Source organism: Hyalella azteca, unplaced genomic scaffold (assembly GCF_000764305.2).
Source record: "Hyalella azteca isolate HAZT.00-mixed unplaced genomic scaffold, Hazt_2.0.2 contig1444, whole genome shotgun sequence".
Classification (NCBI taxonomy): Eukaryota; Metazoa; Arthropoda; class Malacostraca; order Amphipoda; family Hyalellidae; genus Hyalella; species Hyalella azteca.
The window spans coordinates 1,396-19,977 of record NW_025931762.1 but is presented as its reverse complement, the minus strand read 5'-3'; the positions used below and the strand labels follow the sequence as shown (position 1 = coordinate 19,977).

The 18,582-nt window shown below is 42.3% G+C and overlaps 1 protein-coding gene across 1 annotated transcript; it reads right to left on the bottom strand.

Moving 5' to 3' along the window:
- Positions 1–10,998: 10,998 nt before the first annotated feature.
- LOC125178563 (E3 ubiquitin-protein ligase TRIM11-like) lies at positions 10,999–14,878 on the bottom strand. The gene is made up of 3 exons (XM_047882617.1): positions 13,720–14,878; positions 13,282–13,428; positions 10,999–11,274 (listed from the first exon to the last, which is right to left on the bottom strand). Exons 1-3 carry the CDS (start codon positions 14,443–14,445, stop codon positions 10,999–11,001), a joined length of 1,149 nt encoding a protein of 382 aa, XP_047738573.1. The 5' UTR covers positions 14,446–14,878.
- Positions 14,879–18,582: the final 3,704 nt, after the last annotated feature.

The window sequence follows — 18,582 nt, the reverse complement described above, 5'->3', positions numbered from 1 at the left end:
CCCAGATAAAAATTGCTGGCCCCGTCCGGCAGTGAATAGAAGCAGTCACTGCCGCAATACTGCCATTCTCTGCCGTCATCACGCTACAAGCGCCTTCTGGGTGCCACAGTACCGCCGTGTGGCCGCTGCCGACAAATGCAGCTCGGCCCTCACTATTTCACTGCAGAACTGCTGGCAGCTCCGAACACGCCGAACAATTGCACTGAACAGCGCCTTCTCGCTGCCTCAACGCAGGCAGTGTGGAGGCATCGCAACAACGCCATGAGTTCGGCATGCGGCCTACCGCAGTTAAATCGAACAAGGATGGCGCTGTGAATTTATAAATTTGTAGCTCGCAGGAGCGCGTTAATGAATAGCTTTATTTTCTAAATCGTTCAAGATTGGTATCGATTTAATAAAGTTTCGTACAATGAAAAATCATCCCAAAAATTAACCCCTAATATTATAGTCTAAGAAGTGTCCAATTCATCCCATACGGCCGCGTTCATTAGACCAAAATCGTTTCGATTTGTTTGTTCAACACTCGTATAAAGTTGTAAAATATAGACTTTGTTGTATCACAACTCTACGGGGCGCGCGCGGCACTTGGTGTTCGGTTGCTAACAACCGACGCTACTGATCAATGTTTCCAGGCGAGAAGTCACCAGTAACGAGACTTGGCGCCATATAAGTGCTGAGATATACATAAGATGACCATATAAATGTGATATGACCATATACATGATATGACCATATATTATCACCACCATATGATATGAAAGTCATGATTTGAACTTCAAAGGCATGTACATATGGCCATTTTCGGCTTAAACAGGCAGGCGATTGAGTGCTCGAAAACAAAATCAATTGGCATGAGAATGTCGCTCCATTTTTTACAACCCTATTTTTAACTTCACTTCTTCTTGTTTGTTTGTCTGCCATAAATTTTTTAATTGATATTTAACAAACTTCTAAATGTCCAATCGCTTCGAAATTTCGCAACTTGCGTAAAATCGGAGACAATGCATGAATTAATTGGCAGAATAAATAATTTCGAAACTAGAAAAAATATATATTAAAAGAAGTAAAAACAAATTTTTTTAATATTTAAAAATTAGATTAGAAATTCGTTGTACATGTGTAACATCGGATACACTGGCCTCTTTAGGAGTGTCGTCTTTAAAAACTAATTTTTTAAAGAATGTTTAAAAAGTAATTCTTAAATGCATATCATTATTAATGTAATCTTGACTCCGACAGAAAAGTTTCCACAAAAAAAATATAGTGTTCTTAATTAATGTGCATGGAGCGGCATAAAGAAACCGTTCAAATTGGTATTAATTTTAAAACATAATTATAATATTTCATTACATATTAAATGATTAACGAAAAGTTACCACAAAAACTAAGCAGGACTGTTCACCTATAGTTTTAATACAGAAGGTCTGACCGCGCGTCTCCGTAAGTCCCAATATTGACTCCAACTGGAGTCAATATTAACATATTTAGGACTGGAGTCCTAAATATTAACTCCAACACAAAAGTTTCCACAAAAAATTTAGTGTTTTCAATCAATAAAAAAAATAAATCAATCAATCAATCAAAAATAAATCAATCATATAAAAATCAATCCACATAAAGAAACCATTTATATTAAGATAATTTTTTAATGATTATTAAAAGATTTAATTAAATATTAAATGATAAAAGAAAAATTACCGCAAAAACCATGCTCTGGCTTCTTTTCTGCTGAAGCTGGAGATCTCTTGCAAAAGAGCATGTCGAACCTTCTTAATGAGTGACTGCCCTTTGATTAAATCTAACGGTAATCCGGCTAATCATTATTAACCTCATTAGAAAAAAATTAGTTCATGCGATCATTGTTGATTCTATCAAAGAACATTTTAGTTGTAGCAAAATGTTAGAAAATTAAGTTTGAGCTCAACATTATTTATTTAAATTGATACGACAAAAATCACGTATCCTGATCAGTAGTTAGTATTCAATATCTGAAGCAAGTTCAAGATGCTGATAGGATCAGAATTTTGGTCATTATTCACGATGCGACGACGTAATTAGAACGGAGACACGCGACGTACAATGTAATAATTGCAATATTTTAGTATAAGTAGAACTGCAGCCCTGTGGTGCATGCTCACTGCAAGTAATATGTTTAACAGGTGTTTGTTTGGCGTTCGTAAGATTGTTTATTGTAAAAGAACGTGGGTGTGTTAGTTGATTCACTTATTACCGGAATGATGTAATACATGCATTAAATTAATTCGCTAATACTCGTCAACACACCCATGATTTATGCAATTGAACATTCAACGAACGCCTAACTTACGCTTGAATGACATATTACGATCTGTGGGCAGGCGCCGCAGGGCTGCTTTTTTTTAAAATAAATACAAGAATCGGCCGTATTAAGGCCGCTGCCTACACGGCCCTGATACGGCGCCCGCATGCAGTCAAGCATCACGGAGTGCGCCGCGTGGCGAGCGAACTGGCGCCGCTCGCTGCCGCTGCTGTCGAGTCATCGCCAGGCCGAGGCAGCGATCCACTGCCAGCGAGTGGCCCCTAATATGGCCCCAAAATGGTCCTTCCATCAGCGCCGAGCCGCTAATGCGGCACCCACACGACTGCCGATTGGCATGAGGCCGTAGCTGATGTTGGCACTAATTTTTATTTGGGATATGCAGTCCACGCACAGGTAATCCAGCGCCTTCCCTTGATGGAGGCACGGTGCCTCTGACAGCGAGCTCGGGGCATGTGGGCGAGCCGTGTTTTCTGAAGGAATCAGTGCGTAGTTGACCATCATTTCATCAATTCTTTGGGAAAATTGTTTCCTACATTTTGGGCAATTTCGGGCGCCAGAGAGTCTTAGTAAATTTGTGATGCAAGAGAAGCAAAAAGTGTGGCCGCAGGTCAGGCCAAGCGGCTTGTGGTTGCCCGAATCGAATTTCTCGTTGCAAACGTCGCACTCTATCGTCACACTTGCCATCTTGTGAAAGGTTTAAAGTCTTCAAGTAACTATCATTGAGCTATGTCCATTAAAATTATAGGTAAACTTCACACAAACCTTCAGAGAGATAGTTAGTGATCCAGCATCTGTTGGTCTAATACGCTTGATTGGTCGACATCACTTCTTTCCTCCAAGACAAGGCAACTCGTTTCACTCGAATTAACCTAGAGTTATGATGCTACTGCGCAAATAAAGTCTATTGTGGCCTTTCATAATCCTAAACCAGGTGAGAGACGAAGACGCTCAAATAAACTCGAACATTGTTATAAATTTGCACGTCATCAATGAAACGTGGTGCTTCATATGGATGTAAATCTCGTATAAACTACTGAAACTTGTACTGTCTACAAGCCTAATTTCCTGTACTCCGTTCAGCTACAACACAAATTTTTCATTGCATAAAATTTAGACTGGAATTAAAATTTTAAGAACAATCATTGATAACGAGTGACAAAATGGTTGTATGGGGAGCTGAATAACCTATTCTAGACATCATCATTCATGCATCTTCCCACTAATTCATATTTTCAATTACAGGGTCATCAATATTTAGCGTTACAACTTTGAGTGGGTAGAACTATGAAATGAAACACAATTGTGAATGTTTGAAAATGTATTTATGTAGGCAGAGGATCAGAGATACAATTGCCACAATTTCATTCAATATGTCCAACATTGCATCAATAACGAGTTGTAGACGCTTAGAGAAAGCCTTACACGAGTCACGAATGACACTCTGTGGTATTTTGGCCCACTCCTTCAGCAGTTTGACCTTTAGGGCGTCCAAACTGCGATGGTGAACGGTCGAGACCTTGCTCTCAAGGTATGACCAGATCCCAAAATCCAGAGGATTCAGATCGGGTGACGATGGGGGCCATTCATCTTTGGTAATGAAGTGGGGAACATTGTCGGACAGCCACTCCTGAATCGATTTAGCCCCATGGGATGGTGCAGAGTCCTGCTGGAACGACCAGGGACGTTTTTTGAAGTGCTTTCGTGCCCAGGGCAACAATGCACCAACAAGGATGGCATCTCGATATTTCTTCTGATTCTATTTCACCCCTTTGTCAACAAAAAAGAGGGGACTCCTTGAGGACTCTGTAACGGCTGCCCAGACCATCCATCACTGAGGTCGGGCATTGCTTCGTAGTCACCACACGGCATCCTTCGTCCCATTCTTAGACCAAATTCGATAATTTTGGGAGTTGAAGTGGTGTTCAACATTGAATATTTTCTCATCACTGAAAACGAGTTTGGCAGCGTGCCATCATGAATGCAGGAAAGAAGAATCTTGAATCTTTGGAGGCTTTTGTTAACAACTTGAGCAGACAGTTGGTGTTTTTTTGACACCATAAAGATGATGAATGCTGAATAATGATAAAGATTAATGAAAAGGTGTAAACAAATGACAAATATCGAGGACAATTATCAACAATTGATTTTGAAAAAATGTAACGCTATATATTGATGACCCTGTAGTTAAGGAAGAGAGGTTTCCCCCCAGAGTTCCAGTATTCGTATAGACAGGAAATAAATATTTTAGTCATGAAAGTCACTGAAGTCGCATATTCACGCTGGTGCTACGAGTGCCGATTCTTCTCCGCGCACTTCTTTGAAAAATTACATGAAGAATTTCGTGTTTGAATTTTTAATTCCAAAATCCAGTGGAGTTATAAACAATGTGAAAAATATCATCATAAACAATTAACATTGCTGTTATTAGTGGAATTTTTTTGGGGATTTAAACATGAATAAATTTATTTGCCATCCTTCATATCAAGATTGAATTTACTGCCTTGCGTCTGACATGCAAGTATCTGATGTTACTTGTGAGGTGACGTTATCTTGAGGACCTCATCGGGAACACTCAGAGAAATCGACAGACTTTGTCCAAATAATGATGCACTTCTTGCTCTTGTGTGGGCCTTCTTGACTCAGTTTTCCCGGCTAAAAGGAGGTATCAGTGCTACCTACATAAAGTGTCGCCTTTTGGACAATATGACCCATTAATTTATATATGTGAACTCTGATTTTTCAGCTTGTAAGCGACAGCGCCAATAACTGATAAATGGTGCCTTGTGAAATGAGAGTTGTACAAAATGGCAATTTGCCTCAATGCCTGTGAATATGTTAAATATGAACGTGTGACGAAGTTGAAATACAGAAATTACCAATAATGAAGAGTTTAAATTGGCAATAAAGAGTTTTCGATTACTAAAATAACAGGAATTTGACACAACTTAATAAAATTCTTCATTTCCACTTTTCCTTGTTTCATTAAAAAGACAATAACACAATGGAAATTTCTCTGGCAATAAAGAGAAGAATATATTTTAATAAAAAGAAAATGAAGTGATTTGGTGGTAAGTAACCGTTGCTCAAGATATATGAAAAAAGTTTTTTTTATGCGTTCTTTAGAAGCGAAAGTTCGATTGACGAGTAATAATGGCCACCGCTTCCCGTTGCTGTACTTCCCGTCTCTGCATTACTTATTATGATGGGAATATTTGGGACAACTCGGGTCTTGAGTCTTGACTCAACGGCTTAAGGGGAGCGTCTATGAGGTGAAAAAACTTTTTAATTACGGGCGGATCACTTTGAAACTTGGTACACCTATGTAGAACAGTATTCTAAGACTTTTTTGTTCGTGTCAATTTTTCGAAAAAAATGAAAGAAAACGTGAACTTCTTAGAAAACGGCAAAAAATGGGGTACTATAAAAATCTATCTCCTCCTAGGATTTTGAAACTACAACATCTAGACGCATATCATTCGATGCATAAGGACCATATCTATCGATTCGTCGTAGTTTTTTTTTTTTGAAATTCGAATTTTTGCGGGTGTGTGGGCATTTTTCGTAAAATTTTCGAAAATTGTTCGATTTTGCCCTTTTTTCCCCACTTTTTTCGAAATATTTTCAAAACTATAACGAAATTGAAAAAAAGCTACGACTAATCTCTAGATCTTTCATTTGCGAATCGAATGGTATATCTCTCATTGCTGTAGCTTCAAAACTGTAGGAGGAGATAGGCTTCCAGTGACAATAAGTGTGATTGTTCAGTAGAGCCCGACAAAGTCCCGGGCGCCTCGAAATCGGCATTCAAGGTTGCAAGGATGCAAGACCAGACAATACTGGAGCTAAATCTCTGTCAAGGATGGTGGGAACAACAGAGCGCAAACCATCCCTCACGACTGTTGAAGGGTCACTGGATCGCAGTGTGAAGACTAGCTATTTAAGGTGCACTGAGGCATTTACTCCCTATGTTAAATGTTAAAGAACTCCACCAACCCTTGCCCTTTCGCGATCTGTCGCGAACGCATAAATCAACGTACAGCGATGATTTTGGTACCGTTGGATAGGTCAGAATGTCAGCTTTAAGATGAAACTAAAAACCGAAAAAGTCAAAATTGTCGATTTTGGACATAGACGCTCCCCTTAACACCCTACCGATACAACAGCAGACGTTTTATAATAATTAACTCTTATTATTTATTGAATTATAATATGTTGATAATAATTATTATGATATTAGGAGGGCACAATAGGCTCTGACGGTGGTAACCTGATGCATTGAATTGTTTCGTTATCTGGTGAAATTAATGCGTAATTAACTAACATAAGAAAATCGGCTGAGAAAATCGTTGCTTGCATTTTGGGTAAATTCTTTTTCCAGAAGATCTTTGCAAATTTGAAATGCAGGAGAAACAAAATGACTGGCCACAGGGCAGACCCCTTTTGATTGCCAGAGTTGAATTTTCCGTCACAAACTTCGCACCCCAACGTTGCGGTGGCCTGCAGGTTCTTTGTCTTTGTTTACTTGAATGAATAATGTCAATGGCACATTTCTTAGCACAGTCTTCAACCGTATATTACAACAGTCATCAAGACATGGTCTGCACAAATATGAGTGTTGGCTTCATAAGCATGTCAACAACTTCCACTCAATGAACGGAGATCTTTACTAAAGGAATAAATTAAGACGAACTATTTTCCATGATCTGGTGCCATCTAATTTTGTCTATTAATTTTTTAGTGCCTGTTGTCTATTAATTTTTTAAAATAAAAGAATACATGGTAGATGTTAATAAAATTGCACCAGGCTGTATATATCTCCTGCAAGTGAAGAAGCAGCACAAATTAATATATTAGAAGTTAGTTGATAACATATGACTGGTAATGCTGGTGCACGCAGCGTCGTCAAGCGCGCGACCAAACACGCGCCGCGTTGTTAAGACGCGCCTCTGCCTGGCGGGCGCCTCGGGGCTCATCCATTACCTGACATTGCCAGCAGCACTTAATGCGGCGGTAAAATTACCTGACATTGATGAGGTATATTATATGAGGTATATAATCAACCTTATATACAGATGAGGTATATTATATGAGGTATATAATCAACCTTATATACAGATGAGGTACATTATATGAGGTATATAATCAACCTCATATACAGATGCAACAAAAATAAAACCATAGTGAAACTTTACGAGCTCTGACATTTGCTAAGGGCAAATTTTTCCCACACCTCATGATACATTTCAGTAGAAGTCAGTAAAGCGTCGTCAGCGACGTGTTGTCATGGCCACGTCTCTGCTGCAGGTCGATCATATGTCATGGTCACGTCTCTGCTGCAGGTCGATCATATGTCATGGCCACGTCTCTGCTGCAGGTCGATCATATGTCATGGCCACGTCTCTGCTGCAGGTCGATCATAAAGGCTGCCTCGCCTGTCGAGAGCTCAAACTAAAACAAACAGCACTGAAAAACTGCTGACCTTCGCTGCTGCTTATTGCAATAATTGATTGCAATAATAATAATTGATTCTGACTATGCTTATTCAGAGATAAAAATTAGATCAGACACATGGTAAATTTAAATTAAAGAAAATTTTAAACGTACAACATTATACTACATACCAATCATTATGCAAATTACGCATGGCGATGAATGGTACTATAATTAAGTAATTGTTTTAGTTCATCAATAATGCTGCGTCAGTAATATAAGTGACAACAAACTTGTGTCGTCAACGTTGCGTGGCTGTGGACGTGATTATATACACCATTTTGATTGAGTTCCTAATTGATCGCTTTATCTAAGAGATGGACTTGAAAATTAAATCTGCCGCTCAATGTTTGTCACAAACGGCTAATACAGTTGTGACAAATTAGTATTCAAAGAAAAATGTCTAAAATTATGAGTTATAACGAAGGAAGCGCATTCTATATTAATGATAAGGAGAACAGACAAGACAGCGCTTCTCAGGAACACTTCCAATTGTCACCACGAGCTACGTGTCACTGCCCCCACTGCCTCGGTGCCAAGACACGGCCCGGCAGTCACCACGAGCTACGTGTCACTGCCCCCACTGCCGCGGTGCCACTGACGCCACAACTCTACGGGGCGCGCGCGGCACTTGGTGTTCGGTTGCTAACAACCGACGCTACTGATCAATGTTTCCAGGCAAGACGACAGCAACGAGACTTGGCACCATATAAGCGCTGATAAATATATATATGATATGACCATATATTATCACCACCATATGGTATGATCTTCATGATATGAACTTAAAAGGCATGTACATACGGCCATTTTCGGCTTGAAGAGACAAGCGATTGAGTGCTTGAAAACAAAATTAACTGGCATGAGAATGTCGCTCCAATTTTTACAACCCTTATTTTAACTTCACTTCTTGTTGTTTGTTTGTTTGTCTGCCATAAATTTTTTAATTGATATTAACACACTTCTAAATGTACAATCGATCCGAAATTTCACTATTTGCGTAAAATCGGANTTTAAAGAGGGGTCCGGGGCGGCTACTCCCTTCTTCCTCTGCTGTGAGCGGGGGGGTGTTGGGCATCTCCCCTTGCGGCTTGACCCCACATTGCCCCCCGCCCCCTGGTGGATCCTTTGCCGCTCCAGGGGCCAACAGCTGCCGGCCCCGGGCGAGTCCCCCTTGCGCCACAGGAGGCGAACCACCGAGCAAGGTGAACCATCTGTCGAAGAGCTAAACAAAGCCATCGTCATCCTCCCCTGTGGGAAGGCAGCTGGAGAAGATGGAATACCCCCAGAGGTCATCAAAAGTGGCAAGCGGACCTTACTTGGCCCCCTACACGAGCTCTTGTGTCTCTGCTGGAGGGAGGGCCAGGTACCGCAAGACATGCGCGACGCAAAGATTATCACTTTGTACAAAAACAAAGGCGATCGTAGCGACTGCAACAACTATAGAGGGATATCGCTACTCAGCATTGTGGGCAAGGTATTCGCCCGTGTGGTGGTCGGTCGCCTGCAAGCCCTCGCTGATCGCGTTTACCCGGAATCCCAGTGCGGTTTCAGGGCCCAGAGGAGCACATCAGACATGATTTTCTCATTACGCCAGCTGCAGGAGAAGGGTCGTGAGCAGCGAAGGCCTTTGTACATTGCCTTCATCGACCTGACAAAGGCGTTTAATCTTGTCAGCCGGAGAGGTCCGTTCTTGCTGCTGAGGAAGATAGGTTGCCCCTCCCCGTGTCCTCAGCATCATCTCTTCCTTCCAAAACGACATGCAGGGCGTAGTCAGCCATGATGGCATTACCTCAGAGCCTTTTAGTATCAAAAGCGGAGTAAAGCAGGGCTGTATCCTGGCCCCTACTCTCTTCGGCATCTTCTTCTCAGTGCTGCTCAAGTTCGCGTTCAGAGACTCAACTGAGGGCATCTTTTTACATACCAGAAGCGATGGCAAACAATTCAACTTGGCTCGTTTGAGAGCAAGAACAAAGGTCCGCGCTGTCCTCATCAGTGAGTTGCTCTTTGCTGATAACGCCGAGGAGGATCTGCAAAAGCTGATGGGCTGCTTCTCTCACGCCTGCAGGGAGTTTGGCCTGACAATCAACATCAGGAAAACAAATGTTATGGGTCAGAATGTTGTCGTGCCCCATCTATCTCCATTGACGGTAATCAGCTCGAAGTTGCCGAGCGTTTCAGCTACCTGGGCTCCACAATCAACAACAACCTGTCGCTCGATAGCGAGATCGACAAGAGGATTGCAAAAGCGCCAAGTGTGATGGCCAGACAGAACGAAAGTCCAACAGGCGGTTGTCGCTCCACACTAAGCTGAAAGTGTATCATGCACGCGTCACTAGTACCCTTCTGTACGGCAGCGAAACCTGGACCACATACGCTAAACAGGAAAACCGTCTAGAGTGCTTCCACCTTCGCTGCCTCCGCCGCATCACATGTGAGGACAGGGTCACAAACACAGCTGTTTTGGAACAAGCCGGCACAATGAGCATGCATTTCCTCCTGTACCAGCGCCGTCTCCTGTGGCTCGGTCACGAGCATCGCATGCAGGATGGTCGCATTCCCAAGGCCTTGCTCTACGGGGAACGAGCTGCGGGTGCGCGCCCGACCGGCCGTCCGGCTTTGCGCTTCAAAGACGTCTGCAAGCGCAGCCTCAGAACAGCATTCATCGACCCCCTAACCTGGGAGCGGCTTGCTGTCGACCGCTGCGGTTGGCGGCGGCCGTTCGGGTGGGAGTCCGGAGGGGTGAGGAGCCGCGCAGCCGAGAGCTTGAAAACAAGCGCCGTCTCCGGAAAGCCAGACAGCAGACAAGGAACATCGTCGCACCGTCGGGCTTCATTTGCGCCAACTGCGGTCGTGACTGCCATGCCCGAATCGGCCTGGCGAGCCACTCGAGGCGCTGCCGACAGCGTGTTGTGCGATGACGGACGGGGTGCACACCATCATCTCTCGAGATGGACGGATGCCAACAATATGATACGTACTCTATTTGCATTCGTTTTACGTTTTTGTGATTCGTATAATTATGATTTTTGGTATTATTTTCTTTTGCTGATTTCATGATCATTAATTGAATTTATTCGCGAGAAAAGGTTCCTCACCCAAGCCTCCTTGCAACGATCTCATATAATGCCAGTGAAAGCTTATAAATAGTGGGCATTTTAGCATCATTTCCACACGGTCATATTGCGATTATTTTTGGAATTGTCATTCTATTGACCAATGTACCTTAAATTGTTGATGATGGCTCCCATGCCTCCATCCGACTGTCCTGCCGGCCTCCAGAAGGAGTCCAGGGGCAGCACGCTGATGTCGCCAGTATGGTGGTCGGCGAGGTGGGTGACCAGCTCCCCCAGGCCCGAAATGGGGCGGGTGTGGGTGGACAGCACCACGAGGCGACTGGGCTTGATGTTGTTGCACAGCCTGATGACAGCTCGCTGTCCTTCATCCCACCTGGTGACTGTCCAAGGCACACCGCGCTCATATGTCTGGAAATTCCAGGGAAAATTTAAATATTGTTACTTATATAGACGATGAGTAATTCTATAAGCAATATTGGTTATTCAGTAACATGAATGGGTTTACAAAAGTAGAAAAAGTATATTGTTTAAAAAAAACGTTTGTTAGGCATATGAAAGTCATCAATTCCCCGCTTCAAATGAAGCTTTATGAACGTTTCTTTTTCGTACGCTTGCTACAGCCTTCAGCCTTCTAAAGTTTCCTAATTTAAATACGAAGTACAGGGACCGCCATATTTATGGAAATGCATGTTTTTTTTTATTTCTCAATGAAACAAACAGGTGCATTGTTTTTTATTGGATGAGCTAGTTGCCTAGAATTACTTGAACAATTCTCAGACATATTTCAATATGACCATCCTTATTTTTAATGGCGGCCTCCAATCTACGCGGGAAAGCTTCACAGGAGACACGCAGCATTTCTTGAGGGATCAAGTCCCATTCTCGTGTCAATTTAGACTTCAAACTATCCAAAGAATCATGATGTGTTCTGCAGACCCTACTCTCTAAAATAGCCCACACAGAAAAGTCGAGAGGATTCAAATCAGGGCTTCTTAAGGGCTATTCATTTTGCTAATGAACGCTGCGATCTGACCCTGAATCCAGTTTTGGGTCATGTTTGAGCCATGTTATGGGGCAGAGTCTTATTGAAAACTCCATAGTTAGCCGATGTAGTGTTTACGGGCCCAAGGTAACAACACAGTTTCCAAAATGTCCGAAATGTATCGCTGACTGTTCAATTTCACTCCTGAGGGGACAAAAACGAGGGGACCTCCCAGTGGCGATTATCGCGGCCCAAACCATCACGGACATGGGATTTTGATGTCGTTTTGCTGTTCTGGTTGCCACAGATCCATCCCGACTCCAAACTTTGTCATTTTGACGGGTAACGCTCTGTTCAATGTAAATTTTTTCTCGTCACTGAACATCAAGTTAATTGGGCAGCGTGCCATCCTCAATGAGGTCCAGAATGTGCTGGAATCTTTCGATCCTCATTCGTTCATGCCGGTCTGTTAGTTCATGCCTTGTTTGCATCTTGTAAGGGGGAGGTTTTGAGGTCATCTTTGAGGACACTACGCATTGATGTCTGACTGATTCCTGCTTCTGCAGCCAATTTTGCAGCTGAGCGATGAGGGTTTCTCCTCAACTTCTCCCTCGTGTTTTTGACCAATTGTTTTGTTCGGACACTTCGTTTCCTTCCTTGACCAGGTCGATTGCATATTTCACCAGTTTCATTGAATTTTTTACCACCTTCCACACAGTTTAACGACCAATTTGGAGCTTTTTTGCAATGACTGAATTACTCTCGCCCTTTTCATGAAGGGTTACAATTGCATTTCTATCTACTGCCATAAGTAATAGTAAATTTAGACTCCTTAAACTTCTGCAATATAAAATTGAAGAATTAATAGATGATATTAAGCTTCATTACAAAAGAAAAGTCTCCTAGAAACTAATATATTTTTACATAGCAAACATCCGTTGCTATAAATATTGTGGACCCTGTAATAGTTTGCGCTTCCTGTCGAATGTGAAATAATCTCAATAGGTATTTTCTCCTGAATCTTGCTTTTATTCCCTTTTTCTTGAAAATCCATTAGATCTATTTATCGTTCTCGTATAAATTGAAATGAGTAAAGTATTTTTTCGGAATCAAAACAACACAAAATTATTGTCAGTATTAAACCAGCAAGGAGGAAATAAACACGAATCAATCGTAGAAGACAATCAGTGTTGAGAATCATATGGGGGTAATTTTTATCGCTATATATGGCCATCCCGAAATCTTTTATATCACAATGTATTCGCCGAGTAGCGCACCATGAAAATAGGTGCACAAACTCAGAATATGAATGGATTATTGTAGCACGGCTTCAGGCTTGTTGCTGGGAAAAACTGGGTCAGGAAGATCCACGCAGGAGTGATAAGTTTTACGTTACTTGTACATGGACCCTCATTCTCTGAGCGATGACTCACCGGCCCAGGAGCCTGGAATGTTCGAGGAGTCGCACCCGCAGTCGCGCCTTGCGGTGGCGTCGCCTGAAGGTCGTTTCGCACTCGCAGCACGGCCGCGCCAGAGCCGGCGCACTGTCGCACCGTCGCCTTAACAGCAGGCCCTTGAATCTAAAATTTAAATCTGAGAAACACTTAACATATAAATGCCCAAATAAACGAGCGCAGCACAATAATGGTGCTTGAAGTATCCGCTTTTACAGCATTCATATTTTGATAAAGATGTAAGATTGATCATTTTTTGGCAATACCCTAAGAGTTTCAAACCTGCTGGTATGAGACAAGCATGCCCGATCCTGCTCTAAACCTGCTGTAACCTGCAGGTTACGTAACTCAAATCAGCGCAGACTCCTGCTCTGTATTCTAACTACATTTACACCTCAAATATGTCATTCCGCTCACCTGTAACGAATCACATTTCTTCAATGCTGCAGACAACCTCGCTTTGATCGCTGGTATCGCCATATTTTCTTGAGGTTTCAACTTTAGACGGCAAAGAATTTCCTTGCATTCATGTCGCCTATTCTCAACCACACCGGTGGCCAAGGCACCCCAGGCCTGGAAGTCTTGCTCTGTTGAGATTTTTTGGGCCAGCAGCGAATCCTTCCATCCTTCAAATTCAGTCTTCATTTCATAAATCAAACTCAAAATATCGTCTGATACGGAGACTAAGTTATTCACACGAACGAGTTTATCGTGTATTGTGGTCTGTATTTTCGACCATGAGTTCAAAAATTTATCCTCTCTAAGAAGGTCGTCTATCACCTCAATTTTGTGCGCAACGTGCGTGCTCCTGGTGCACGTGAAGCACACGAGTTCCATGCAGTCCACGCACAGGTAATCCAGCGCCTTCCCATGATGGGGGCATCGAGCCTCTGACTGTGAGCTCGGAGGATGTGGGCGCGTCGTGTTTTCTGAAGGAATCAATGCGTAGTTGACCATCATTTGATCAATATGTTGGGGAAATTGTTTTCTACATTGTGGGCAATTTCGGGTTCCAGGGTGTTTCAATAAATTTGTAATGCAAGATAAGCAAAAGGTGTGGCCGCAGGTCAGGCAAAGAGGCTTGTGGTTGCCCGAGTCAAATTTCTCGTTACAAACGTCGCACTCCATCGTCGCACTTGTCATCTTGTGAAAAGTTTAAAAGTTTCATGGAACTACTATTGAGTGATGTCCAACAATATTATAGGCACACTTCACTCAAGCTTCCTGAGTGATAGTAAGGGATCCAGCATCTGTTGGTCTAAAACACTTATTTGGTCGACATCACTTCTTTCTTCCAAGAAAAAGCATCTCGTTTCACTCGAATCAACCTATAAGTTACGATACTACTGCGTAAATAAAGTTTATTGTAACCTCCCTTAATCCTAAATCAGGCGAGAGGCGGAGACGCTTAAATAAACCCCTTCTTTGTTTAATACTTGCACGTAGACAATGAAACGTGGTGCTTATTGGATGTATATCTCGTATAAACTACTGAAACTTGTACTGTGTGCAAGCCAATTTCCCTGTACTCTGTACATCTACAATAACACTAGTTTTTCATTCCATAAAATACTTCCTGAAATTGCAAAATTAGGAACAATCATTGATAACGCGTCACAAAATGGTTGTATTGGGAACTGAAGCACCGATTTTTGACATCAGCATGCATCTTCCCACTAATTCATATTTCCAATTAGTTACAGAAGAGAGGTTCCCCCAATCGCTCCAGTATTCGTATAAACAGGAAATAAATATTTTAGTCATGGAAGTCACTGAAGGCGCATATTCATGCTGGCGCTATGAGCGCTGATTCTTCTCCGTGCACTTAATTTCTTGAAAAATTACCTTCAGAATTTAACACGTTGACTTTGATTGCCTCATCTTGTACTATTATTTCATTTTTTGTACAATTATGAAACGTTGTTGCCAGACGGTCTTTTTCCGGGGAAAGTTCCGCGATTTAGTTTTTTCAATTGAGTTGGCCGGCTAAAATTTATGATAGGGATACTTCCTAATTAAATTAAAAAAAAAGAAATACAATTTCATACACCGGAACCTACAAATATACTAGTATATATTGAGTTATAAGCCATTATTGGCCTATTTGTGTTCGCTGACTTTGCCGTTTCTAGGCCATATGGAAACCCTGAATTATGTACCACTTCGTCCTGGAGAAATACATTTCGTTCGGAGTCAACGTGTTTAATTTTTAATTTCAAAAACCGAAAGGGGAATAAACAATGTGAAAATATCTTCATATGTAATTTACATTGCCTGATATTAGTGGCCTTTTTTTGCGGATTTTAATTAGAAGAAGTTAAGTAACCATCATTTATTTTGAGATTTAATTTACTGCCTTGCATGTCTGCCTTGCGTCTGACATGCAAGTATCTGATGTTACTTGTGAGGTGACGTTATCTTGAAAGGCTTATCAGGAACACTCAGAGAAATCGACGACTTAGTACAAATAGTGATGCACTTCTTGCCCTTGTGTGGGCCTTCTTGACTCAGTTTTGCCGGCATAAGTACGTTTCAGTGCTACCTGCAGAAAGTGTGTCACTATTTGGACAATATGACCACTTCATATATATGAGTGAACTCGGATTTGTAAGCGACAGCGCCCAATAACTGATAAATGGTGCCTTATGAAATGAGGGTTGCATAAACTGACAATTTAACTCACTGCCTGTGAATATGTTAAATAGTAACGTGTGACTACGTTAAAACCCCTAAATTACCAATAATGAAGATTTTAAATTGAAAATATACAGTTTTCCGGTTTGGCTTTAACCATGCCTAAACCATGGGTTTGGCTTTAAAACCCTTTTTCTATGGTTTTAAACCATGGGTTTGGCTTGAAAACCCTTATTCTATGGGTATTCTATGGGTTAAAACCCTTATTCATATGTCATGGCCACGTCTCGGCTGCAAGTCGATTTGAACAGCATGGAGGTCACCTACAAGATGTAATATTCAAGAATTAAACTTGTAAGTAAACCCAACGAAACTTTAAATGTAGCTCTTTGTAAAAAAGAAAGAATTAAAACGCTATCTTTAATACTTTTTACTTTGTGATTTTTTTAAAAGAGTAAGTTCCCACGCCGCACCCTGTACCTTGCCAAGGTGGGTTAACTTACATTTGCCAGCATTAAACCGTAGCTGCCACTTATCAGTCCAGTCAACCAAACTGTCGAGATCACATTACAACTGTGCTTTTTGCGACGTATTCCTCACTGTATTATAAACTTTTGTGTCGTCAGCATACATCGAGCAAACGCTAGACACAGTTTTTTCCTGGCAGATCGTTTATAAACGCAACGAATAAAATAGGCCAGAGAGCGCTTTGTGGCACGCCGCTGCGCTTTGTGAGAGAACGCTATGTGGCACGCCGCTGCGCACTGAAGCCCAGTCTGATACGGTCCCATTAATACTGACACGTTGTCATCTCCTTGCTGGAAATTTTCAGATCCATTTGAGTACTTTACTCTCAATTCCCAAAGACTTCACTTTACGCAACAGCCGCTCATGTGGGACACTGTCAAATGCCTTGGCAAAATCGAGGTACCCTGCATCTACTGGCTCCCTTTCGTCCAGCAGGCGGGTCCATTCGTTCAGAGTAGACAAGAGGTGATTGTTCTATATTTATATAAGTGTGAGTACTATTGAGAAGAAATATATATATTAAATATATGATATATGATATGAATTTACCCTTTCCCTTTACCACGTTTTACTGATCTTCCACAGAGCCTTCAACACGTTTTAAGTGGGCTACGGCCCTAAGATTAATAATTAAATCAAAGCTTTTTTCATTGTGTTTGAAATGAAGTGTTTGATGAAATATACTGGAGTGAAACTGGCAGGACCAGGGCTGAAGTGTGTGTTAAATGAAGTGTTCTTATGAAATATACTGGAGTGATCGCCTTATGGAAATATACTGGAGTGAAACAGTGAAATTACGACGGCAGGAAAGATTTCATCTGGTTCCACTAATAAATTACATTGGATGGTTGGTTTTCCGTGTTGGTAAACTGACTGAACTGACTTGACTGGGATTTTCACTGTTCCCTTACCACGTTTCACTGTGCAACTGCATTTTACTGCATTTTAATCGCGCTACTTATGAAATAAGTAACTGAACTCCATCCGTTTTTATTGAACTCCATCCCAGTCAACTTTTCGGATATTCCACCCTAGGTGACACTCGTCACTCCCACGTCACTACTGGCTGGCCAACGCGCGGCTAAGTAAACCGTGAAAACGGAAGTACTTCTGCCGCCTCCCCTCACCGCCTGGCAGTGAAATCCTCGGGCAACGGTGCGTGGCGGCTAAATTGTGTTTTCTTTGGCAGCCTAAGTAGCTGAAGATAGGATGGTTTTTCGCTTTTTCAGAGTCAGTTCTACGGAGTGGCCACAGCGGGACTTTGCTAGCCAAGGCTCGCCTCTACCAGTGGCTCACTTTCGAAGGTCCTACATAAATGTCCGGAACCGAGGTCATGCAATCGCCCAAGTAATTTACTACTATTATCAAAAGACGCATATGTACAGTTCAGTTCTCTATTTTCAATACACGCAGTGATTGTTTCCGGGTAGATGAGGCTCGTTAGTCAAGAATGACTGCTCATCTAGGGGAAGGAAAACCCTGATTTAAAAAAAAACTCCGCTGCCTTGCGGCTACACCTACACGCAGGAAAGGCTTCAGGAGTAAACCTCGAGGACAAATCTGGAGTCGGCGTCAATAAGGCGGCTGGATGTCAACTTGGACGTCCTCCCGGGAACTCCTGCAGTCAAGTCGGCTCCAAACGTAATGCTTGCATTACCTTGGACCCAGTCGGCACGACCGAAGGGGAGATCCTGTTGTTTGGGCAGCGCATGATCTCCATACTTCCGCACAGGCTTGTGCCCCTGAGAGGTCACGCTTGTGACGCTTGTCCAGTGTGTGAGCACCGACGGGAGACGATAACTACGATAACTAACGGGCTATAAGTCCTCGCTCAACTGGCGTAGAGTTGGACTCCGGGGGTTGACTTCGACGGTGGGGGAGTCATTGTACCGCATCAGCAGATGGAGTCTCCACACTTCGAATCTCAAGTTGGAACGTGCGTACAATGCGCACTGGCCTTTCCGATGACCTCCGTGTCATTTCAGACTTTCGCAAGACCGCAGAGATTGACAGGGAGCTACATAGACTAAACATGGATATAGCAGCGCTGCAGGAAACTCGACTCCCTGAAGATGGCTCTCTAAAAGAGGAACACTACACTTTCTTCTGGCAGGGGAG